Source organism: Macaca fascicularis, chromosome 9, assembly GCF_037993035.2.
Source record: "Macaca fascicularis isolate 582-1 chromosome 9, T2T-MFA8v1.1".
Lineage (NCBI taxonomy): Eukaryota > Metazoa > Chordata > Mammalia > Primates > Cercopithecidae > Macaca > Macaca fascicularis.
Genome location: NC_088383.1, coordinates 54,271,609 through 54,295,858, shown reverse-complemented (window position 1 = coordinate 54,295,858; position 24,250 = coordinate 54,271,609). Strand labels below are relative to the sequence as shown.

Here is a 24,250-nt window from a genome sequence, read left to right as displayed (position 1 = left end):
CCACAACCTTAAGCAACCACTATCCTGATCAGTCAGTAGCCATCAACATCAAGGCAAAGCCCTCCTTTAGCAAAAAGATTGAGTCTGTGAAGGCTCAGATCATCTTCAGCATTTTTTTTAAGCCATAAAGTATTTTTAATTAAAGTACACACATTGTTTTTTAGACATCTTGCCCTTGCACACTTGACTACAGTATAGTGTAAATGTAACTTTTATATGCACTGGGAAATAAAACAATTTGTCTGACTCACTTTATTGTGATATACACTTTTTTGCTGTAGTCCGGAACCAAATTTGCACTATCTCTGAGGTATGCCTATAAATTTGTGTTTTATTGTTCTAAGTAGATAGGATTCACTTACTGAGGTTCTTAGAAGACCTGACTCAATAATATAAAAAGTTATTAGTTTTTGCAAGAATGGATATAAAACACACTACCAAGACTTACATAACAAAACATACTACCAAGACTTACATATTTGACTAATTATTGTTTTTTCAAAGTAGTCGTATGTGAAAGTTATATGTTCATTGCAATGCTGAGATTGCTCAAAATATTGTTAGAATACTAATTTGTAAATTTAGAGATTGCCTCCAGAGCTAATAAGTTTCAAGAATATAAGTTCCATCCCTTTTCTGTTTTCTCTTTTCTCTTCTTCCTCCCTCCTTTCTTTCTTTTCTACTTTCTTTCTTATCGTTAGAAATAACATTACTCCTCCCCTACAAAACACACACATTAAAGACAGGAAGGAGCCCTGTCATTACAGCTATGGGCAGGTTGTAGCTAGACCTGAGAACTCTAATGGTAGTCCCCTGAAGACCCATTCATAACCTTGAGATACCGGAGGCTGCCCTAGCTACCCTTCCTAAGTCCCGTTGGTTCAACTCTTTCTTCAGTCATCTTTCTTTACTTCTCTTTATTTTGCTTTGGTTAATGACTGTTGGTTTTAGCACCTTGAAGCCATAGGATCATACATGAAACAAGTTTACTTGCCAACTTTGGCTTCATCTGGTCTTAAGACCAGAGAGAAAAAAATGACTTGCCTAAAGGCACATAGATTTGCCATAGCAGAACTGGATCTAGAACTCAGGACTAATGACTCCAGTTCAGAGATTTTTCTCTTACATCACACTGCCTTTCAGATTCTACATCCCACCCCAGATGCACTCAACTGCTAACCACCAAGAGGTTCACATGTGTAGGCTCTGTGGTACAGCTCAGCCTTTTGGAAGAAGGGGGAAGAAAAGCACCAGGAGAAGGATTAGAGTAAGTTCTAGATGAGATGGTCACTTTATGAATTCAGTGCTCACAACTGGCTTCTCAGTGGTGACTTCTCATCTACCAGGCAAAGGCGAGAAAGGACCTAAGTGTTTTTCTGGGACCCACTTTCCTGTTTCCCTAGGCTGTTCCCAATCTCTGTTTTGCTACTGGAATGTAATTCACTTTTAATTTACATTTCAACTGTAAATAGAATGTCTGCACATGATAAGAAGTTCAAACAGCTTCTTATCTATGAAAAGTAAACTGTTCTCCCAACTCTGCAGCTCCAGCATCAGTCTCTACAGCTGCATTTCATTCCCAAAGGGTCTGGCTTTGCATTCTAGCCATCGTCTCAAAGTCTGGGCCACTGTTCTACACAGATTTTCATGGAGACTCCTTGGAGAGAGTGCTTTTGAGCAGAGTGATGGATGAAAGCTTGATGGAAATAGACTAAGGGGAGACTGCCAGGTAAGGAAACAGGGAAGATAAATGTAGACAAATCTTTCATGGAGCTGGCTGTAGAAAACAGCAAAAGAGAGAAACTGAGAAAGTAGCTATTATTTGTTTAGCAAACATTTTGGATAATTTCTTTTTCTACCAGGATAAGAAAAGGACTTGCCTATCCTCCTGTGTCTTGTAAGTTATTAAACATCTAAGTTACAGTGGAAATAGAAATGGCATTCAGGTAATTTGACTAAAATGTGCTCAACTTTTTAAATTATGCTTGTATTTTAAGACATTTAACTGAACCCTAGTTGATTGTAAAGAGTAGTCTCTACATTTTGAGCATGGTATTTTCAAAGGAAAACACAGACTGAGCATCCCTAAATACGAAAATCTAGTATTTGAAACTTTTTGAATGTCAATGTGACGCCACAAGTGGAAAATTCCTCACCTGACCTCATGTGATAGGTCACAGTGAAAACTTTGTTTCATGTGCAGAATTATTAAAAATATTACCTTCAGGCTATGTATACAAGGGGTATAATAAACACATGAACTTTGTGTTTAGACTTGAGTCCCATCCCCAAAATATCTCATCATGTATATACAAATATTCCCAAATAATGATAAAAAAAAAAAATCTGAATTCTGATACACTTCCGGTCGTCAGCATTTCAGATAAAGGACACTCAACCTGTACAAGTTGAATGTGGCGAAACTACAGGACGGGCTGTTTTCCATGATCTCTCCTTTGCTGCCATCTAGTGACAGTTTTATGTAACGTCAAATAGAAAAAGTCTGTTTTCTAACAATGAAGTCTTGATGTGGCTATTTCCTCTTACCCAGCGCCCTCACTGGGCTGAAGTATTTCCAGCTGAGCCTGGGAATTTAATTTGCTGGTTTGCATCAGCAGTGACACTTAATCTCCTCGAGAGCACTTATTAAACTACACTCTGGGTCCTGTACAAAACGAGGCAAGCTGACCTCTGAAAATGACGTATGGTACAACTACAACACAAGCAAAGGTCATGAGAGCATCATAAAAAGCCCATTATCGAACAAATATATGACACTCCATTGGAGCCAGATGCCTGAGAAATGAGTCTTTTCTATAAAAATGTGCAGCCAAGTGTATACATTGTTTTATATTGTTGGTACTGTATCTTTGGAAACAATCTCTGGAAACATAATTTCTGGATCAGAGAGTAAATGCATATATACTTCTGCTAGATACTGCCAAATCCCTCCTCAGTATGGGTTGTAACATTTTGTATCCCACCATCAATGTCTGAGTTTGGCTAGCTCTCCACAGCCTCACCAATGGAGTAGGTTTTACACTATTGGTCATTCTGATACATAAGAAATAGTAGCTCCTTGTAGTTTTATTTCTCTTATTATTGTCCTTTCAGCCAAAGTCTAGCTAGAAAAAGAGAAACCAGACCAATTACTCTAATAGAGAAAATGGAATGCAGGTGCTGGGTTAAACCAAATTGGTGAACTTATCAGGCAAAGAAGAAACATGGACATAACAGAAAGTCTAACTAGCTATATTAAACTATGTGGAATACACAGAATGGCTTCAGTTTTCTCACTGAACCTGAGCTTCTCTTCATGACTGTTTGCCCCCGAATCATCATAGTCTCCCCTCTTTGACTTACCTGACTAAATTCCGATATTTAGCCTTTTAATCCCACTGAATAGACAGGCTTCTTGTATCCTAGGGGACCCATTTAGATTGCCCTGAACATAAAGATATAACCAGGGTCTCTCTGGGATTTAAGGTTATTCATCTCAGAAGCTTCATTTAAATTGGCATACCCATCCTGAATTCCTGAATTCAAAAATCTGTGCCTGAGAGGTCTCTTGACAAATTGGGATATAGTGTAACACATTTGTAACCTGGTATTATGAACTCGACACAGTTCCTGAAATGCTCTACGATGTAATTGACATTTATGACAAAGATAACATACAAAAAGAAACTTGCAACTAAGTCAGTTGATGTATATTGATGTAAAAGTTCTAAGTAAAATACTGTCAGATATTATAACACTAGAATTATAAAATGCCATTACTTAGTAGGACAAAATTGTTGAATCTATTCTGACACATTACCAACCATGTGGATCAAAGGAAAAAAATATCATCCATAAAGACTATGAAAGATTTGATCTTGCTATATTTAAATGCAATGATTCTAAGCAATACAGCTATTTTTGCTTGGCTTTACTGTAAGGAATGCAGCTATGAATAATGTTTCTGTCATTTTTGTCTCTTTCCATCACTCAGCAGTAAAATTTATCAATTTTAAACTGGTCTGGATTATTTTGCACTTCTTCTGAACAATAAAAAAAGAAAAACAAAAGTAATTCTTTTACCAGATGTCACAATGCTTTATTTGAAAAATGACAGAAAAGAATCTGTTAGTTATCAGTTTACTACAGAACTCTGAATTTAGGAAACAGCCATCATACTTATCGCTAAATGAGATTAAAATAGACAGTCCCCCTATTTTACCAGTGTGGTGAGAAATCCTATTTTGGAGTTCCCTCAACATATCTAGGGTTACGTTACAATCTAGCACTTCATGTGGACCGGGAAATTGGAGGAAGGTCCTCTGGTCTTCAGTTCATCATGACTGCAATTAAGAATTTCAATTGTCCAAGCTGGTTGGTCTGTTTGAAATCAATGTGGAACAGGGACCGGAGGCTCTTGCTCTTGGAGGTGAGTCCTCCTGGCACCCACTCAGCATCCTCTCATGGGTCCTGCCACACTCAGACTGTGCATGGTGGAGGGACAGTCACCCCTTTCTCCCATGTTTGAGGACAGCATATTAGTCTCAGGACAAATTTTCAACTTCCAGGGCTGACATCACGGGACATTCCGGCAACTCTATGTGTGGGGACTTTCACCTCAGGCCACAGTCATGGGATACAAATAAAACACACAAACAAGTTTTAATGCTGCCTTTAAGTCTCAGTAAGGAACAAAGAGAAGGGTCCCCAGGCAAAAAAAAAAAAAAAAAAAAAAAGGAAGTATTACAGGGTATCGGCTAGAAACAGAAAGAGAATGTAGGGGAGGCGAGGCAGTGTTTCTCAACTATGAACCTCAAAAAGCTGTTTTTTCTCATCAGGCCACTGAAAGGATAGAACTTTTAAGACGGATGATTGGGTCCAGAGATGCACAAAAACAGCAGGATGGGTGCATCAATCAGGACGGGTACCAAATCTACACTGAAATCTGTGGCCTATCTCAACAGTTTATTTCTCACTCATGTGATACCCAAAGCAGGTTGGCAAGAGGCTCAGGAACTACCTAAATGTCAGCTCCACTTTGGCCTGGGAAATATGAGCACAGAGAATCACACAACAGCTTTTAAAAACATCACTAACTCAAATGGCCTGACCTAGTGTTGTTTCTCACAGCACTGTAAGGGTTCCAGGAAACATGGGGCCAACATTTGGATCTCACCAAATATCCCTCTTTCCTCCTTCCACACACAATATACCTTCTACCCAAGGAAGATAATCCCAAATCCCATATAGTCACTACACCCTGAAAACCCTGGGACATCTCTAGATCAAGACTGGCTCCATCTATCTCCCACTGGTCCAGAGCTCTATTAACCAAAAATACCCCTTATCTGTGCTCCTCTCCACATGTTCCCCAACACAGTGGAGGAACAGAGTAATGCATCCCCATGCTCAAAGCACACAAGGGACCTTAGTCTGTGACAATTCTTCTGCTGTCCTGAAGGTCATACTGCTTAATTATTTTTAATATCACTACTGTGCACAGCCCTGTTTGCTGTCAGAATGGGCAAATTCCTGAAATTTAGGAAAGAAGTGTTGGCCCTGGCCTGAAGCTATTCCAGACACAACACTAATGTGAAGAGCATTGATAAATCCTCAAAAAGGCCCCATAGCCACAGTCCTGCCAAGGAGTGACTTGGATGTAACAGGGCGGCCAAAGATCACTTCTTTCGTAAAAAACTGTGATCACCTCATGCTTACAAAACACCTTGTGAATATTCTGCGGAATGACACTTGTCAACAAGGCCATAACAAGGCCAACTTCTATGGCCCTATGCTCAAATGCAAGGCCAGGAGGAAGGCAAAGTTCAATTGTGAGGAAATCAAAAACAGGCAAAGCAAGTGATCCATCCAAAAGCTGAGATTTTAGATCTAGTGTCTAAATAATTAAAGCAATTCCCCAGGAGAAAAATAAACAGAAGGTAGTAGTATACAAAATATTTCATTTTTTATTTTCATGAATAATTGTCATTAATACAGCAGAAACCGATATAAAAGATACCAAAAAATCAGAAGAATGTTAGCATTCAATAGAAATTAAAACCTGAGCTGAGGGCTCATCAGAGTCTGACACTTGGCACCATTCTCATAGAAGTGAATAAACATGTTTGCCGGACTCCTTAAAACAATTCATGTAACATAGAAAGAGTTAAATTTCAAAGGAGCTACAATGCACTGACACATTACATGACTCTTGTTGTTGACAAACATTTAAGCAGGGCTATCTAAAGCTCACAGTCTTGAAGGCAGGGAGGTGTATAAATTGTAGGTTTTTAATTAGCAGAAAGCAAGCTGAGATTTTTCTTGGTAAAATAGTTCGTTTATTCATGTAGATCTAAAAGGCTGGCTCAGTTTGTCAGAGCACAAAAGAATGCCAGAAGAGGTCAAGGACATGGGAATGGATCGACATGAATCCATCCCAACTTGTGGAAAACAAATGACACAGCAGTTACCATCACAAAGAACTCTATTAGTAGGAATAGGAGACTTAAGGTTCAATTCAGTTCTCATTTAGATTCTATAGCATCTCTAAGAATTTGGTTAAAAAACAAACAAACAGGGAAATCCTTACTCCTTTAATTAACAGCTGTCAACAAGGAGAAGAAATAAAAGAACTAATATAGATGGGCCTTACTGATTAAAAATCTGTGAGCTTGAATACATTTTAATATGTTGAATCTAGAGTCATAAACCAATGGTTAATATACTACAAAACTTTACAAACAAAATCTCGTCTGTTGCAGAACTTCAAAAGTAGTGGAATTAATTTCTTCTCCCTTTTAATTTTTTCTTCCACAGTCCTAAAACTGAGTAATCGTTGGCATGCCTGCACTTTCACAAATGTATCCTCAAAACATGATGGTTTTTCTCAAAATGTATCTGCAAATCATGATGGTGTTTGAAAACGGAAGTAATTTCAAATTAGGTCAACAATGTCATGCTCCCTCAAAACGTATTTTCAGTTCTTTGTGCTCCACGTCACATAAAAAAGAAATGAGGGTAGCTGGACTCATGTAATTTCTTTCAGCTCAATGTCATTAAATTCCCAATGTTTTCACACTAGCAAAAGATCCAGTATTTAAGTGATCTACTATAAAGCATCTCTATCTCTAAAAAAGATTCATTTTTTACTTTTTATTTTTTCTCAAGGGGGCTCAAAAAGCTGTCAAAAAGCCCTATACTTAACGGAGACCAGCCACAGACTTCCTTCCTGTACCAGCTTTCCAAGAGGGTAAGTGAGTCTTCACCCTGATATTTTTGCCCCGGGTTTTACGAGGCTTCTCTTCTTTATGCACCTTCATGTGCTGCCTCAGATGAGAGCTCTGACTGAAACATTTGCCACATTCACTGCACTGGTAGGGTTTCTCCCCGGTGTGGGTTCTCTGATGTTGAATAAGGTGGGAGCTCTGGCTGAAACACCGGCCACACTCATCACACTGATAGGGTTTTTCTCCAGTATGAATTCTCTGGTGCTGAATGAGATTTGAGCTCTGTTTAAAGCTTTCTCCACACTCATCACATTTGTAGGGCTTTTCCCCAGTATGGATCCGTCGATGCTGAATGAGATTAGAACTCTGAAAGAAACTTTTCCCACAATCAGCACATTTATGGGATTTCTTTCCAGTATGGATCTTCTGGTGTTGAAAAAGAGTTGAACTCTGACTGAAACTCTTTTCACATTCAGTACATTTATAGGGTTTGTCATCCAAGCTTCTTCTGAGTCTACTCAAGCTTGAGTCAAATCGAATAGTCATGCCCCACTTCTGCCGTGGCCGGCCTGTTTTGCGCTTGTTCTCATAGGCCTTTCCTTGGCTTGAGCTCCGAGAAATACCCGCTTTAGGCTTTGCTAACCTCATGGTGAATAACCAAATGTATTTGTAAGAGAGTTTACAGGCTTCTTCTGAACTACTGTTTCATTTCCTAGCGGTGCACAGCTCAGAATTTTCTGTGTGTAGAAGGAAAAAAAAAGTATAGATGATCAGAAAAAAAATATAGGAATCTGTTAATTATTCAATTTTAATATCTCTTCAAACCACCAAAATTGCATTCATGTTTAAATTTAAAAAGTATAAATGCAAACAAAGATAATATGGGGGGGAAATACTTGCAAAGTAATTCTAACAATTCCAGAGTTTAAGCTTAACAAATATCACCAAATTTTGACTGAGTTTAGCACTGGAGTTTCTATTGGGACAGGATAAAAACAAAGTGATGAGGTGAAATATAAATTTTCTAGGCATTACCAAATGAGTACATAATTTTGAAGGACTAAAAAGTGGAGATATGGTAAATCTTAATGGGAATGGAATGACTCCAAAAGACAATCAAAATTTGTGTAATAGAATATCACTATGTTTTAATATTTAGTTCCGTGTTAAACTTCTACTCACTAGTAACTGCCTAAAGTATCCAAATGAGTAAGAAATGACACATTATACTACTTTATGATATATTCCTATTTATCTGTATTTAGCATTCGATTTCCATAGCTCTAGATGACAGCTTAGCTCTAATTCTGTAGCATAAAGTGCTTTGAAAATTGAAACTTCTCTATAGGGAGTGGTGGGTTTACTTAGTCTATGAAGACACGCTTTATTATTGGTTTTTATAGATCCTAATGATCCAAGAAAGCAATCTGTTGAAAACCCAAAACAAAAGTATTGTTTTCGGAGAGAGGAAAACTGCAAAAGAACTTTTACCAGATAGTTGAATGAAACTGAGTAGAAAAAAGCATGGTAGGTAGGACACAAGAAAAGGAGAGCGGGGAGAAAATGAGTTTACATGTTAAAAGTAGGATGGAATTTTTAGAATACCCAAATGCTGCAAAATTCAAAATCTGAAATAATTTTATTTATTTATAAGGCTGACTTGTGGCTATTTAAAATAACAGCCAAAACAAACCAACAAAAATCCCTACAAACCCCACATAGGTGGCAATGTGGGAAAATCTAGAACTTCAAAAGCAATACAATTATTGGAACTATTTTTCATTATCTTTTGCCAGAATGTGGAATTTAAAACAGAAACAATTACTCTGGGTTTCTTTGCATACAAGCATATAAAGCAAATAAATGAAAACAAAAACATCATTTTTCTTGCTTTCCTTTCATCTTATTGTATAATTGAGACTTTAGGCCCAGGACTTTATCTGGATATTTAATAATTACATCAGCTGTAATTATGGTTAGCATAAAAGCAAGCTGCATATAACACAAGATTACAGTTAGCACTACTCAGTCCTTAACTTAAGCAAATATTTACAGAACATCTACCACACAGGAGACACTGTGTTAGTTTGGTACATGGTGTTGGTGTTGTTGTTTTTTTTTTTTTTTTAATAACTATAATGGTCATTATACATATTTTTAAAAGCACATGCATTTAATACAATGGAAGTCAGATGTAGTCAGAAACTCAGACTGTCAAATCCACCTACGGATGAGGCAATCATACTAATAGGTAGTATGTGCCAGACACTGTGTAACTTGATTCTGTACTAGCTCTTTAATTCTCCCGGCACCTTTATACAGTTATTTCCGTTTGAAGTTAAGGAAACGAGGGCACAATGCTAGAAGGCACTGGCCGGGTTCCCAGAGCCTAGCAGTTTGACTCCAGAGCCTGTATTCTTAGTGGCAGCCACATCTTCCATCGCTCAGTCCAGCGCGGCGACCCGTGCTTTGCACAGCTCCGCAGCAGGGGCAAGCACCAAGTTAAACCTGAGTGACAGAAGCTGCTGTTCCTGCACACCCAGCTAACTGGAATGTGCCTCAGTTTCCTCGTAAAATGGGGAGGGTAATGATAAAGTGGCAACACCATCAGGATGTTAGAAGTTGCAATGAGTCTGAATCTGAAAACCGCTCAGAGCAGCCCTGTGCCGCCTAAGCATTTGTTCCACGTTATCTAGTCCTCGAACGCTCCGAGCGACGGAAGGGGCCGGGGCTGCTGCTCACCCGACTGGTTCCACCCGCTGCGGGCCGCGCCTCGCCGGGGCCCTCACTCCAAGCCTCCCCTGTCCCCAGCACTCCGCCGGCCGCTCCTCATTGACCCGGCCAGCCCGCCGCGCAGGCCGCGGCCCCACCCTGAGCCCGCGTGGCCCTCCCGCCCCCGCCCGGCGGCCAGGCACAGCCCGGAGGCCGGAGACGCCAGCCACGCCATCGCCCCGGCCCGCGCCGCCCTCGTTACGGCCAGCGCGCTCCCGAGCGGACCTGAGTATCCGACGCGGGCCCCACGCGCCGCACTCGCCACAGGCCCACTCACCGCGCGGGATCAGCCACGACCCTGGCTCGCTGGGCGCCTCCCGCGCCGCCGGAAGTGAGGGCCTCGCCGCGCTCTGGCGCCGCCGCGGTCGCTCTAGGAATGAGGCGGAGCGACCCTCTATGGTCCCGGACCCACCCGAAAGCGTTGTTCGTTTTTTCTTGTGGTTTTGTTTTCTCCTCCCCCCGCCCCGACTCGGAAGGCGTCCTGTGACCCTCTAGGACCTCAGGAGCTGTAACCGCCCTTGTGTGTGGTCGAGGCTTTTGAAAACAAACTCCGGCTTCTCCAACCTAGAAACTGCATACTTCCTACAAATACTGAGCTTTTTGAGAGCCTGGTACTTTTCACGAAGTCACCTAATTTAATTATCACCGAAAAGCACCTGTAAGATGGGAGCGGTTATACTCCATTTACAGGAAAGGAACCAAGGCTCAGAGAAGAAATTTGCTCCGTTCACCGTGTGTAAGCGGACGACCCAGAATTGGAGTGGTTCTTTATGGTTCCAAAGTCTGATTTCAACACACCCCTTTTGTTGCTCATTAGTAATGATCTCTCTTGGTTCTTCTTCCTTCCAGGCTCCTCCTCAGCCATCCTGGCCGTGCTCAGTCATCTGACCAGCTGACCTCCGAGTTCCCCCACTCCGTGGGGAACTCCTCCACCTCTTGGCTTCCAATGCTATTGCTGCATGCTGAAGACTCCCGCATTGGTAACTCCAGTCTGACCGTGGGACGTGAATGTTATTGAACTTTAGACTTGTATATCGAACTGATTACTCAATAGCTGCATTTGCATGTGTAATGGACATCCCAAACTTAACATACCCCAAAATGAATTCCTGATATCTACCTAACCTGTTCTTGCAACAGTCTTCTTCCCAGGGATGGTTGAAGATCCCATCATCTTTCCAGTTGCTCAGGCCAAAAACCTTGATGTCATTGTTGTCGCTTCTTTTTTTCATCCAAAACTCACCTGTGATTTATCGGCAAATTCTGTTGGCTTCATCTTTAAAATATATTCATTATCGAGCCACTTTCAACACTTCCACTGCTATAACCACCAAGCCACCTTCATCCACCTTCTGGATTATTATACTGGCTTCCTGACTGGTTGCCCTACAGTCTATTCACAGCCCCAGAGTAATCCTCTTAAACCTAAGTCAGATCGTGTCATTCATTTGTTCAAAACCTTCAAAGACTTCCCAACTTATTACAGCAAAGTCAGGGGCCTTGCAGTGGCACACGATGCCTGTCATGATCTGTCTCTTTAGTTCTTTATTGTGTCTGCAGTGCTAATAACAGTGCTCAGCAGGGAACAGGCGCTCAGTAAATATTTGTTGAATGAATGAATTTATAAGATGCCTTATTGTTTACAAAGTGCTTTTACATCTTGTCTTCTGGTTACTCATCTTCACCATAGTATCATGAAGCACAGATGATCATATCTGTCTTGCAAATCAGTAAACTGAGGCAAGAGAGGCTGACCTGCCTGAAGTAATACAGTGGGTTGTTGGTGGAGGCTAAACTAAGTCACAGGTTCATTCTCTTAAGCTGAGGCTTTCTGCTCTGTAGGGAGCTGTCTCTGCATATGGCAAAGCACAAAGCTGAATGAGGTCTGGACAAAGAAGCTCCACTCACAATCTAGAGAGTATCTGGACTATTGCAGTGATTAAATGAGATAATGTAAGGCACTTAGCACAATGTATAACACAGAAGAAATGACAGTCATTGCTGTTACTTTTATTATTAAATTATTATAAGTTGGTTGATGCTGGTGGTTGGAGAGTTTGGGGGTAAAGAGCAATGGCCAGATATGTAGAAATGGTTTAGGAAAAGTGTCAGGAGCAAACGTGACCTGTTGGGAGTGTCTGCTCTATGTACACTAAAATAAAAAGATAATTTTAAAAAACCATTTTGTTAGTAAGGTAGTTACTAATTAAAACTAACTCTTTTCATGTCTACATAAAGGTGGATTATCCCTTTTTCCTATACCTGAAAACAACTGGGCCAGCCATAGAAGGCCCAGAGGTATGTCGACTAAAGCATCGCGTAAACAAGGATGGATTTTTTAAAAAGAGAGAAATAAAAGTCAGGAAATAAAGGGGTGTGTGTCTCTAAGTGTGGACAGAGTCCTAGGCAGTAAGGATGGAGAGGAGGGAGAGCCGGAGAAAGATATGAGGGAGAGGAGGGTAAAGGAGAATGGGAAAAAGACAAGGAGAGAAAGCAGGTAGGGTTTTATGCCTTCAGCTTAGCTATTAATATAATAATAGTTAACACTTACTGAGTGCTTATTGTGTGCCGCACACTGTTTGCAGCATTTGAGGATCTCACGTGAGATCCCTGAGGCATGATTGTTCCTGAGAGTTTGCTCCACCTTCTCTGGTTTTGGTCCCTGCACTTTGTGGTGTGACTCCGGTGCCTCCTTGTGAACCACATGCCCATCCCACTGATGTTGACTTGACCACTGATTTGAATTGGCCGACTGCATGTGACTGGATGCAAGGGGTACACCACATCCCAGAAGAAGCTTCGAGTCATTGTGTTTCTGCCAGGACTCTGCTCTTTCCCTCTGCCTTGAGAATAGCATGTCCCAAGTAGGGGCTGTCCCTTTAGTCTAGGACCCAGGATGATAAGACACATGGAGCAGAGCCACAGAAGCTCACATGTAGCTACAACAGTTCCACGTAACGTTAGAGAAACAAATGCTCTTGTAACACTGAGATTCTTGGTGGTGTTATTGCATTAAAGTTGACTAATGTACCTCCACCAACCTTAAGAGATAGGAATTGTTATTATCCTGTGATATTGTGAAATAAATAGTTGGTCTTCTACCCATTTCCTGACATACAACTTCTAAAATCCTTAGAATCTCCAAAGTGATGTCGTTTTATATGCTAATGAGTTGACTGATGCCTGGCAGCCCCTGGGTAGCTTCAGGATGGGGCTGGTCACTGCAAAGACCACGGCAGGAATAAAAGGATGGCAATTTCAGCTCCACCCTATCAACATGTGGGGAGGAGGGCAACTGAAGGTGAAGTGGATTGCCAATGGCTGATGAATTAATCAATCATGCCTATGTTACGAAGTCTCCCTAAAAGCCCCCAAAAGGACTGGGTTCAGAGAGCTTCTGGATACTTGAACACATGGATGTTACTGGAGGGTGACACCTGGGGTTGGGGGGTGCAAAGGGGAAGGGGCATGGAAGCTCTGCACCCTTTTCTTCATACCTCACTCTATGCATTTCTTTTTCTGTATCCTTTGGAATATCATTTGTAATAAACCAGGAAATGTGTTTCGCTGAGTTCTGTGAACACTCTTGCAAATTAACCCAAGGAGGGGGTCATAGGAATCCGAATTTAAAGTAGGTAGTTCACAAGTTCCAGAAGCCAAGGCTTGTAACTAATGGGACGGGTGGAGATCACCTTATGGGACTGAGCCCTCAACCTATGAGAAGTGATGCTATCTTCAAGTAGATAGTGTCAAAACTGAATTAGAGGACACCCAGCTGGTGTCCCTGCAGAAATGATTGTTTGGTTGGTGTGTGGGGAGAACTCCCCACCCCATTTGATCACAGAAGTCTTTTGTGATTATTGCTGCTGAGTGAAAGAATAGTAGAAAGCACTTTGAGTTTTCTTCCACACAGAATCCCCATTTCACAGATGAGAAAATTGAGGCAAGAAACTCGCCCAAAGTCATGCACATTTATAAGTGGCAAAAACAGACTTTGAAATCAGAAAGTCTGGCTCCAGAGCCTATTAACCTTTCTATAACAGTGTATCTCCCAAATGGAATTCTAGGCAATTTGTATGCAAATTATTGAAAATGGTCACACATGATATTTACAAAACACAAGGGAGAAAGGGAACAAGGGCGTGGGAGCCAGGGAGTGGACACAGTCTGGGAATCGTTCTGCACATATTTCTGGGATTCTGGCCCAAGAGAGGCCAGATCCCTTAGTGGCCGGGGTGTCTCTGGGAAACTACCCAGCAGGGGCCAGTGTGCCCCTGAGCCCAGTGGTATTTGAAGGGTTCATTCTAGGAAGAAGAGTCTTCTGGGGTGAGCAAAGTCCTGGCAAGACAGTTTCATTTTCCTGTGTCTTTGTCTCCTGCACCCCACTGGCTTACACACACACACACACACACACACACACACACACACACGCTGTCTCAGCAGGGACCACTGCTGCCTTGGGTCTGTGTTTGGCAACATGGATCCCCAGCTCAAGTGCCAGAAAGGCAGTTACAGGTGTGGCTCATGTGCAGTAATTAGAGTGGTCCGAAGAACTCTCAGCCCAGGGATCCTGAACAATGGTTCTTTCCACCAAGCCTGAGACTTGGCTTTCTGTTTCCTTTGGACTCTCTGGGAAAGAAAATCCTGGGAATTCCCATTCCTAGGTCTGAGAAAACATCTCTGTTAAAAGTTGACCAGGAGGGCACAGGGCCCCACCCTGCACAACATGAGTCTCGGGCAGGGCATGTGAGCAGCTAGCCTGACCCCAAACAATCGCAGCTCTCAGGGCCTAAATATAGCCCATGCATCTGGCTGTTTTTATACTCAGTTGCTTGGCTCTGATCGACCAAGCTTCCTGTCTGATCACCACTGAGGAACTGAGGGCAGGGGGCTGCTGCCCACCACTGCACCTGGCAAGGATATCCTGCTACCCCTCCGCAGCTGCAAGGCACCTGCGTCCTACACACCAGGGACACATTTTGCACTGCTGGTTTCTCCACAAATCGTCTGGTCAGACTGGATATGCTTTGGGCCTTGTTTCCATGGGACTAAGGGGCCAGATGTATCCTGGGTGAACCCTGGCTCTATTTTGCCAGTGGGAAGGTCTTATTCCATTTTCTGGTAAACATTCCAAGCAGGTAGCATGTGGTTATCACCGAGGAAAAACAAGATGTTTTTGATCCTTTCTGGTAATTTGTTCTGGGCAAACAAACTTGTTTTTCCTGAGTCTAGTCCTTTTGCAATCATGCTGATTTCATCCTGTGCTGTTTATTATTCTCTCTGGTTCTTGAGGCCTGTGCTGGCAAGACACTCCTATTTTAGGAGACAACACTCTCCCATAGGGATCTTTGCTTTATCTTCGAATATGTTTATTACCTGAGACACTAGGTAGCCAACAGGGCATATGAGAAATACCCTAAGCCCTATGGAGAAAGAAAGCGGGAGCTCCCCACAGGAACCAGTAGGAAACCACAGAGACCAGCCTCTAACCTTTGAAATTATGGGGTTGAGGTGAGCTGAATTTGCAGCTTTTCAGATTGCCTCTGAACAGCAAATATCATGTTGATTAAAAAAAAAAAAAAGGTGTGAACTCCTCAGCTGATTGCAGAAGTGTACCTTTTCCCTTTTTCTGAGCCACTTGCTAGTGATTTTTCTGACCCGTAATGTTCAGAAATTAGATGGATAACACCTACCTTAAAAGTGACACTTATCCAAAAAGGTCTTAAGTAATATTGTAATAACTTGCAAAAGCAAACCAACCAACCAAACAGGCTGGTGCTTAGAGAGGGTCTCCTGCTCCACTGGCTTCCTGTGTGCCAGGACCTGGCCTGCTCCTGGCTGGCAGGTGCATCTTGACGTGTGACACCACATGCACTTCTTAGCCAACTCTGCCTCGGCCTCACCTCACTCCCAGAAGCTTTGCCGGCTCACTGCTCAGCTATCTCCTGACCCTCCCAGTGTCTGGCCGCCTTCTCCTGATGAGGAGACCCCTAGACACAGGACAGACTGGCTCCATCTTTGTGCTTCCAGGGCTGAGCACAGGCCTGGCACAAGGCAGTCACTCAGTTACAGCTGAACAATGGGACAGGAGCTGTCCTACACCTGAGGTTGTAAATAATAGCTTGGGAGTGCAGTTACCTGGGAGCTCCTGTTTGATTTGTTTTGTACCCTCTCCTAGGCCCTGCTTCCATCCCACCTGAGCCCCTAGCCTGGAAGATTCTTGGGGCCCTCCTGATGCTAAGATTCTGTGGCTCAGGGTGACTCTATTGCTCATCATCCAGGACACTGTAGGCTCCCACCAGTGACGCCTGCATGTTCCATGGCAGCTTCTCCTCAGGCACCACCCTAGTCCTCAGGGCATGCACAGAAATGAAGGAGTCATGTCGGCTTCTAGAGCAGCAAGTTGTGGCTCTTCTGCCACACATCGTTTAGGATAAGAGTTTCAGAAGTTAGAGCAGGGAGTCAGGGGAGATGCAGAGAAAGAAAAAAAAAAAAAAAGAAAGCTTGGTTCTCACTTCTTCAGTTCAATACAGCACGCCTTTATTGAGCACCTAAGGATCTATGCTGCCAAAGGAGCAGAGTCGCCAAAACAGTGAACAGGCCTCCCCTGCAGCTGTGTCTGTGATGATGGAGCTGGGTTGGGGAAATCCTGCTGTGACATTTGCCCTGACAAACAGTTCCGCACAGCATGGTGGCTTCCAAGCTCTGCTCTTGATGGGCACCCGTAAGGAGCTTCTACATGCTTTAGAGATGGAGCTTCTCCTATCTTTGCAAGCCTTTGTGGTTCTTCCCTTTAAATCTGCCATCCATGGACCTCAACAGGAGACTAATTTGGTCTTCAGTTTGCTCTGTTTTAGACAAATACTTCACATGACTGATGTAAACTGTTGCATAGTTTCGCAAAGGCTGTCTCATTCATTCCTGAAATTCTCCATCAGTCACAAACACAAATTGTTCAGTATCTGGCCCTAGGGAATTCAAAGCCCTTTCCTCAAAACAGACATTTCTCCTTATCATTCTTCCTTCCGGGGAAGTATTGAAAGTCATCCCCACCCACTAGAAGAGAGAAACACAAGCCCAGAAAAGGCAAGAGGTACACAGGCACCCACTGGACAGTGGTGATGGGGCTGAACACTGCCTTCCGGAGCTGCTGCTGGGCAGCCGTGGACTCTCATCCACACAGGGCAGCAACCTCTCAATGCCATGTGGACCCTCGTCAATGTGACTGAATGGCCGTGTTTCTTGCAGCAAGCTCCTTCTAAGAATCCCTTTAGGTCTCTCTGATGAAGTAGAGACTGATTTCTGCAGAGAAAGTGAGATACTTGTGGCCTTATTCCTGGTCTTACCTCTGTGCTGGGGCTGAGCTGTGCCAGACTCACAGGGTGACATTGGAGGCTTAGAAGCCGGGGACGCTGTGGTGAGGTGACGGCTGAAAGCAGGCTAGATCTCATACCTGCTGGCAGGCCCTGCTTTTCCCAACAGTGTTCCTGCGGGGCAGCATGATATGAGGGCAGACAAGAATCTCACATGAAGGAAGCGGACAGGGGCTTGTGGATCCACAGGGTCTCCGGGACAGGCACTGAGCAAGCGGATGAAGCTAAAGCCGCAGGGGCTGGGCAAGCACTGCTCTCCAGTGCAGGAAAGGCATGGTGTGGACAGGGCTGGCCACACAGATCTGACCCAGCAAGTTCCTAGCCCCACAGGCCTCGGTCGGCTTCCTGTGGGTGCTCATCTTGGAGCCAAGAGCTGGCTGTGGGAATCATGGTGCTCAGGCTTCAGACAGGTAGACGCACAGGCGCTCCATTCCTCAGGCAGTGGCCATCAGTCAATGTGACCAGCTGGGGCCAGCCACCAGGGCTCAGTGTGCACCTGCCACTGCTGGGGACTTTGGAAGAGGCAGGTGTTGGCCAGTTACTTGGCCTCCACCAGCTGCTCCAGGCGCTGCAGCATCGTCAGACGCAGGGCTTGGAACCTGGAGGGAGACATCGCCAAGAGGACTCACTGAGGCTGGACAGGGCAGGGAGGTGGGCAGCAGAGCGAGGGACCTGCAGATGGCCAGCTCAGGAGATCCCTGCAGCAGCCTCATCTCTCCTCTGCCAGAGAGAGGGAAGGCTGTGGCCTACGTCTCATGAGGAGCAGTGAAACCGGGCTGCGGACTGCACAGAGCATCAAAGCGGAGTGTTGTCATTTCTATTGCAAAGACTCTAATACAGACAACAGCACAGTGGAGTGGACAGGGCGGTAGGGCAGAGATCAGGAAGCCCATGTTTCAGCCCAGATTATGCCGTAAGCTGTGCGGCAACCTTCCTTGTGCTGGGCCTCAGTGTCCACTCTGTACGTTAAGTGGACCCACTAGTTGACCCCCAGATCCCTTTCAGCTCTCAAATCCTACAGGGTCAGGACCGACTGCAGAGTGGAAGATTCCCTCTGACTTTGGTCTCCTCTGTCTGTGTGGGGTCTGGCTGCACAGACAGGAGCCTGTGGAGGATGTGGCTTTCCGTGGGCCATTCAACCAGAAGCTAATAGCCATCCTTTTCCCACCCACCCCAGGCCCTCTCAGTGAGCTCCTGCCCTTTCCTTCCTAGCTGCCTCCCTGCCAGCCCTGGGTGGGGTGCCCTCCACAAGTCCTGCGCCACAGTTCACTTTGCTGAGGGGGAGACGTCAGTGGGACTACAGCCTGGCTAACCTCATGCAGCCGGACCCTGGCGTGGTGTCCCCAGGAGCTGGCAGGTGACACCTGCTCACCTTCTCATTGAACTGGCCCTCTGCACCTGAAAACATCAGCTGAGGCTGGGAGTTCCAACATCTGCCACTTTGGAGAAGGCTCAGAATTCCCACTAGGACGAAAGGCCCCGACCAGGCCAAGTCTGCCTCAGCATGCCTGCTCCTTGGAGCTGCATCACTAGCAGACCTCAGAAGCTTGACCCAGCGCCCACCTGGGTTCCTGCCTGAGTCTCCTGCCAGGTGTTCTGCAGCTCATGCCTATGCTGGTGAGGATGCCAAGGCTGGATGGGTGATCAGGGCTGCGTCCCACCATTTTGGCAAGCTGTCACCCCAGCGTGGTGGCAATACCAAGCAGGGGGCCAGAGGGCGATGCCAGAGAGCCAGGGTTAGCAGGCCTTCCCATGCCAGGGCACCGGTGCCCATGGAGGAGACAGACCTCCCAGCTGGCACTGGTGCTGTGCCTTGCAGACCTGCCCTGATGTTCAGGACTCATGACTGGCTGTTTCAGTGCTGCTTACTTCATGGTCAGTTTGATTATTTCTCTTTCTTCCTCTTCTTTTAATTTTTCAACAAAACTGTCCAGCACCGGCATTTCAAACTTAATGTACTGAGCGACCTAGAAAATCCAAGAACATTTTAATGTGCTTTAAATTCGAAGCCAAAAGTATGTTTTTTTTTTTTCCTCAAGGCTTCCACAGGGGCCCATCCAGCCAACATCTTGTATCCATGGAAGGAGCTGCCGCTTTTCCCACCCCACTCCCACACTGCTGGGTTGTGTACAGATGCCAGGACAGGAGCCTATTATTATCTCAAAGGCAACTGTTATCCCTGGGAGGAAATATTAAACTGAATATTAGGAAGAGCATTCAGTACAGCAGCCTTGTCACATCGGGTGCCCTCTGGGCTGGGGGGTAGGGAGGTGGGAGCACCTTTGTTTCTAACAATGGAATGCAACTGCAGCAGCCTGAGGGATATGGGGTCACTGGGCCTCCTACCTGAGGTTCAAACCCTGTAAGCGTCTTCTAAGCAGAGGAGTTTGGAAATGCACTCACTGTCTGGTCAGAACTCAGGCTATTGGTAAGACTTAAATAGCTCCCTGTCTTCCACAGGTGCAAGGTAGGGCCTAGTTAAAAACCCTTTGCATAGGTCTCTCACATAATGACAACAAAATACATTCCAATGAAGGAAAAGACTTTACTTCCCTGAAAGGAAAAGGACAGGGCCATGGTTTTATAGGACTCAAATTCTTCTTTTCCCTAAGCTGTTGGCGCTGGCGGTCACTGATGGGAGAGGGAGGGCTGGTGCCTCCCTGTGCTGGGCTGGGAGCCCTTCAGGAGGGTATGGAGCTCCTGGAGACATCACCTGAGAGGGCTCTGGCCAGGAGTCCTCGGTAGGCCTCGTCACCCAAGAGCCCCTCACCCTAGAGCAGGCCTCCCTAGCCTCAGCCCCCACTCACGTCATGGGGGACTTCCACGCCCAAGTCAGCTTCCATCAGGAACATCCTGGCGATCTTCTCACACGGCCCATGCAGGATTCTGGAAATCAGTGGGTACTCGCAGTCTTTTAATTTTGTCCGCTCTGAAAAAGATGGTTTACAAAAATCACGGCAGATTAGTCACCTCTCTCTGTTCCAGATTAAGAACTGATAGAAAATGCACGTCTAGGGGCAAAGGGAACCCTAAGAACACAGACCTCTCTAATAGCACTGCCCTGAGAGATCCCTGCTCATGCTGAAGGAAGGCAGAACAGGGCCCCCAAATCTGCCACTTTGGCATAAGGATTAAATGGAGCAGCTGGCAATTGAGAAGAAGAAGATGCAAGTGAGGCTCTTTGCCCTCCCCTATTTGCTGAAAAGCAGGACATAAATTTGTCAAGGTGTGCACCTGCCCCTCTCCAGGGAAGGATGGAGTTAATCACCAGAGACAACCTGAGCCCCTCCTAAGTCTGGAGAGGGCACCAGAGGAACCTGCACAGCATGTCCCGGTGAAGCCTTTCCGTGGGACGACAGCTCCCCGTGCAGTGGCCTTCCGGCCCTTCGCCTCCCCAGAAACTCAGGCGCTTCTGCTCTGTCCTGTCACTTCCCTAAAAACTTACTGCTCTTTTGTGAATATGCTATTTAAGCCCAAATTCTAACCACTCATCCCTGGATATTCCAAAGGGCATGCATGATGCAAGTGTTAACAAACTTCTGTCTGTTCTTCTCCTTAATCTGGCTTTTGTTAATCTAAATACAGGGCCTCAGCCAATGAACCTAAATGGGTAGAAGGAAAAGATATTTTTCCTCCCCTACAGTGTCATTCCGCAAAGGTGCAGCTTGAAGAGAAACAAGATCTGAGGGGGTGGGAGAAAGAAAAGCTGAGATGGGAGAGCCAGGGCCTGATGCACTGTGACACACACCCCACCCTTCCTGACTCAGCCCCAGTGAGCTAGGGACCCATCCATTTACTGGAAGAGGCGGAGAGGGAGGCTTCCTACAGCTTGGTGGGATTCTCTTTCAAAATCCTGAAAGAATTAAACTTAATGTACTGAGCGACCTAGAAAATCCAAGAACATTTTAATGTGCTTTAAATTTGAAGCCAAAAGTATGTTTTCTTTTTCTTAAGGCTTCTATAGTGTGCCCGGCTTTGGATGGGGGAGAAATATTCATACTGGGAGGCACAGTGTGCCCCAGCCCACTAGGCAAGCCAGCCCAGAGCCCGTCTGGGAGGGAGTACGGTCGGTGGTTGGTGGGGAGGGGGCTTGCTGAACAGGCAGAGACCTTTTGCTTTTATGATCCAGAAGTGGGGCAGGTACTTACCCCCAGACTCATGAACGATGTAGAGTGCGAACTCACTGGGGCCGTCTTCCACCTGCACGGGCAGTCACAGGAAGTCAGATCACAGTGCTTTGAGATGGGAGAGAACTGAGAGGATCCCCTGACAGTAACTACACCCCCAGTAACACACACACAAGCCACAAGGAACCTGCCCTCTCCCAAACCCCTCTTGCTTGAAATCTGAGAGTCAAAAGCTCAGCAGAGGGACCCTTGCTAAACTTTCTGCCCAGGAGCCACAGGCAACTTTCCCCAGAACCCCACCCCCAACAGAACAGCAAATCACTGGCATCCTGGGGCAAGGCCGCTCCTGGCCAGGCTTACCCTAAATTTGTTCAGCAGCAGGGTGAGCACCTGCAGGGTTGTCATGGTGCTGTTGACCCTCACATTGGTCACGGACCCATAGGCCGGAGTAAACACGGAGGTCTGCACCAGGAAGGGAGAGAAGATCAGGGCAGGCCCCGAGGGGACAAGGGGCTGACATCACGATGGTGAACAGACCCAGGCAGCAGGTGACGCTGGGAACACTTGTGCCTGTCCATTCACGCTGATGCACACACAAGCTGTTCCCAGACCTGGGGGACACTCCGGGAAGCTGTAGTAGTGCACGCCTTCCAGAGGCCTAAGGAAGATGTCTACACACCCAGAAGGGCCAGCTCTCTGGACCCGAGGAACCAGGACCGTGGAAGTCATTCACAAGGGTGGGGGAACCAGTCTCTCCTTCACTCTATTGATCAAGTCACCAGGTGTCTGTTGATTCTAAGGTTGAAAGTTCCCCAGTCTGTACCCTCCTCTTCATTCTCCCAGCGGTGCCTAGCAGAGGCACTGGTCACACCCCATCAGCTTTCCAATTTGTTCCCTTCTGGTCTCAGTCCCTCTAATCTGTACTCTGCACCGCTTGCCTACAGGCACAGACTTCTAAAACCCATGCACCTCCAAGTGAGGTCTAGCCCAGCTGCATCCATACAGTCTCGGCTCCCTTTCCTACCCTGCTCCACACCACCTGAATCGGAGTTCGCGTTTGTAGAACACAAGGCCAAGCAATCTGTGCAGTTTAATGTGAGAAGCATTGTTTGAAAGCATGGATCTAAAAGTATCTGAAGGCTTCCTGGGGCCTGTGCAATATCATCTGTAGTTCTTCTCATTGCCATGTGCGTATGACACTATGGTTGCCTAACAAGCACCCTGTGCTCCAGTCATAGAGCTTCTTCACAATCTGGCTGGGGGGCGGCGGGGGCACATTATATTTTGCAGGTATCTTGCCTTTGCCTAAGAGACACCATATATGAAATCAACCAGGACTCTGCCTGACACATAAGGAAATAGGTCGGTCCTCAATAAACACTAGCTTTTACATACAAACACCCAAGATTTTACATACGATCATTGATTTAACATTCATAACAACCCTTTGAGGCACCTATAACCAGTTCCCTTTTCTTAGAAAGGAATCATAGGCTTTAGGAGGCTACCCAGCTTGTTCAGAGTCACTCATCTAGAAAAGACAGAGCCCTGACTCAAAGGATTCCATGATTCCTGAAAACCTACATGTTACCCCCTTGGTGCTGGTGCCTCCCAGCGAATGTGACTTCTCTGCAGGTGAACCTCCCCTTGCTTTTCAAACTCAAGTTTAGATTCACATATTCCTCCTCTGAGATCCTAGCTCTGTTTTCCCAAGGAGGTAGCTGAGGCTCAGAGAGCTCGAGGACCTATTCAGTATCCCCCACTGGTCCCTGCTCTGATAAGTACAGGCACATCTGGGAGCCATTGTGAGTTCAGGTCCAGACTATCACAATGAAGCGAACATCTCAATAAAGTGAGTCACACAAATGTTTTGGTTTCCCAGGGCATATACAAGATATGTTTATACTATACTGTAGTTTCTTAAGGGTGAGATAGTATTACATCTCAAAAATATGCATGCCTTAATTAAAACTACTTTATTGCTAAAAAATCTGACACAGAGACACAAAGTGAACACACGCTGTTGGAAAACGGCACCGACAGACTTGTTCAACACAGGGTTGCCGCACACCTTCAATTTGCAGAAAACGCGGGTGTAGTAAAAAAAAAAAAAAATGCAGATGTTTACACCTTCCATCTGTAACAATCTGCAAGGTACAGTAACAAGAAGCACAATAAAATGAAGCATGCTGTGCCAGAGTGAGACTCAACCTTGATCTGCTTCCCCCGGCTTGATTCTAGTTGAGGTGCAGAGTGACTCAGTTACACAGAAAGCCAGGACTGGGATTAGGCCTTCTTGTCCAAAGAAATATGGAAGAGAGGGCCAGGTGCAGTGGTTCATGCCTGTAATCCCAGCACTTTGGGAGGCCAAGGTGGGAGGATCATGACGTCAGGAGGTCGAGACCAGCCTGGCCAATATGGTGAAACCCCGTCTCTACAAAAAATACAAAAATTGGCCAGGCATGGTGGTGCACACCTGTAGTCCCAGCTGCTCAGGAGGCAGAAGAATCGCTTGAATCCGGGAGGTGGAGGTTGCAGTGAGCCGAGATCATGCCACTGCACCAGCCTGGGCTACAGAGTGACACTCCATCTCAAAAAAAAAAAAAAAAAAAGAAAGAAAGAAAAGAAAAGAAAGAAATGTGGAAGAGAGGAGTTAGGCTATTTCAAAAACACAAAAATTCTTGTTAACAAGACACTGTGTTTCTTCTGCATGAAGCCTTTTCTCAAGGTGATACCAACCAACTCCAAGTAG

General features: G+C 45.2%; 2 protein-coding genes and 1 long non-coding RNA gene across 8 annotated transcripts in view; 1 reads left to right on the top strand and 2 right to left on the bottom strand.

The window, feature by feature from the left end:
• Positions 1-5,943: 5,943 nt before the first annotated feature.
• On the bottom strand, positions 5,944-10,325 carry ZNF22 (zinc finger protein 22). Of its 2 annotated transcripts, none has more exons than XM_005565105.4 (2): positions 10,224-10,325; positions 5,944-7,963 (listed from the first exon to the last, which is right to left on the bottom strand). In XM_005565105.4, the coding sequence occupies exon 2, from the start codon at positions 7,872-7,874 to the stop codon at positions 7,200-7,202; it is 675 nt and encodes a 224-aa protein (XP_005565162.1). In that variant the 5' UTR covers positions 7,875-7,963; positions 10,224-10,325; the 3' UTR covers positions 5,944-7,199. The 2 variants fall into 2 exon arrangements, with proteins under 2 accessions (XP_005565162.1, XP_005565161.1); XM_005565104.4 differs by having other exon boundaries at positions 10,276-10,325.
• Positions 10,326-10,376: 51 nt separating this feature from the next.
• Positions 10,377-13,569, top strand: LOC135965084 (uncharacterized). Its single transcript, XR_010577944.1, has 2 exons — positions 10,377-10,734; positions 10,848-13,569. It is a non-coding gene; the product is annotated as an uncharacterized lncRNA (long non-coding RNA).
• Positions 13,570-16,516: 2,947 nt separating this feature from the next.
• Positions 16,517-24,250, bottom strand: part of RASSF4 (Ras association domain family member 4) — a 35,322-nt gene continuing 27,588 nt past the window's right edge. For all 5 annotated transcript variants that reach the window (XM_065520668.2, XM_074001519.1, XM_005565101.5 and 2 more), the window contains exons 7-11: positions 21,859-21,960; positions 21,520-21,571; positions 20,179-20,300; positions 19,241-19,338; positions 16,517-17,970 (exon numbers count right to left, since the gene is read on the bottom strand). In XM_065520668.2, coding sequence (XP_065376740.1) covers positions 17,910-17,970; positions 19,241-19,338; positions 20,179-20,300; positions 21,520-21,571; positions 21,859-21,960 — 435 coding nt within the window. In that variant the 3' untranslated portion in view covers positions 16,517-17,909. The remainder of the gene's footprint in view (positions 17,971-19,240; positions 19,339-20,178; positions 20,301-21,519; positions 21,572-21,858; positions 21,961-24,250) is intronic.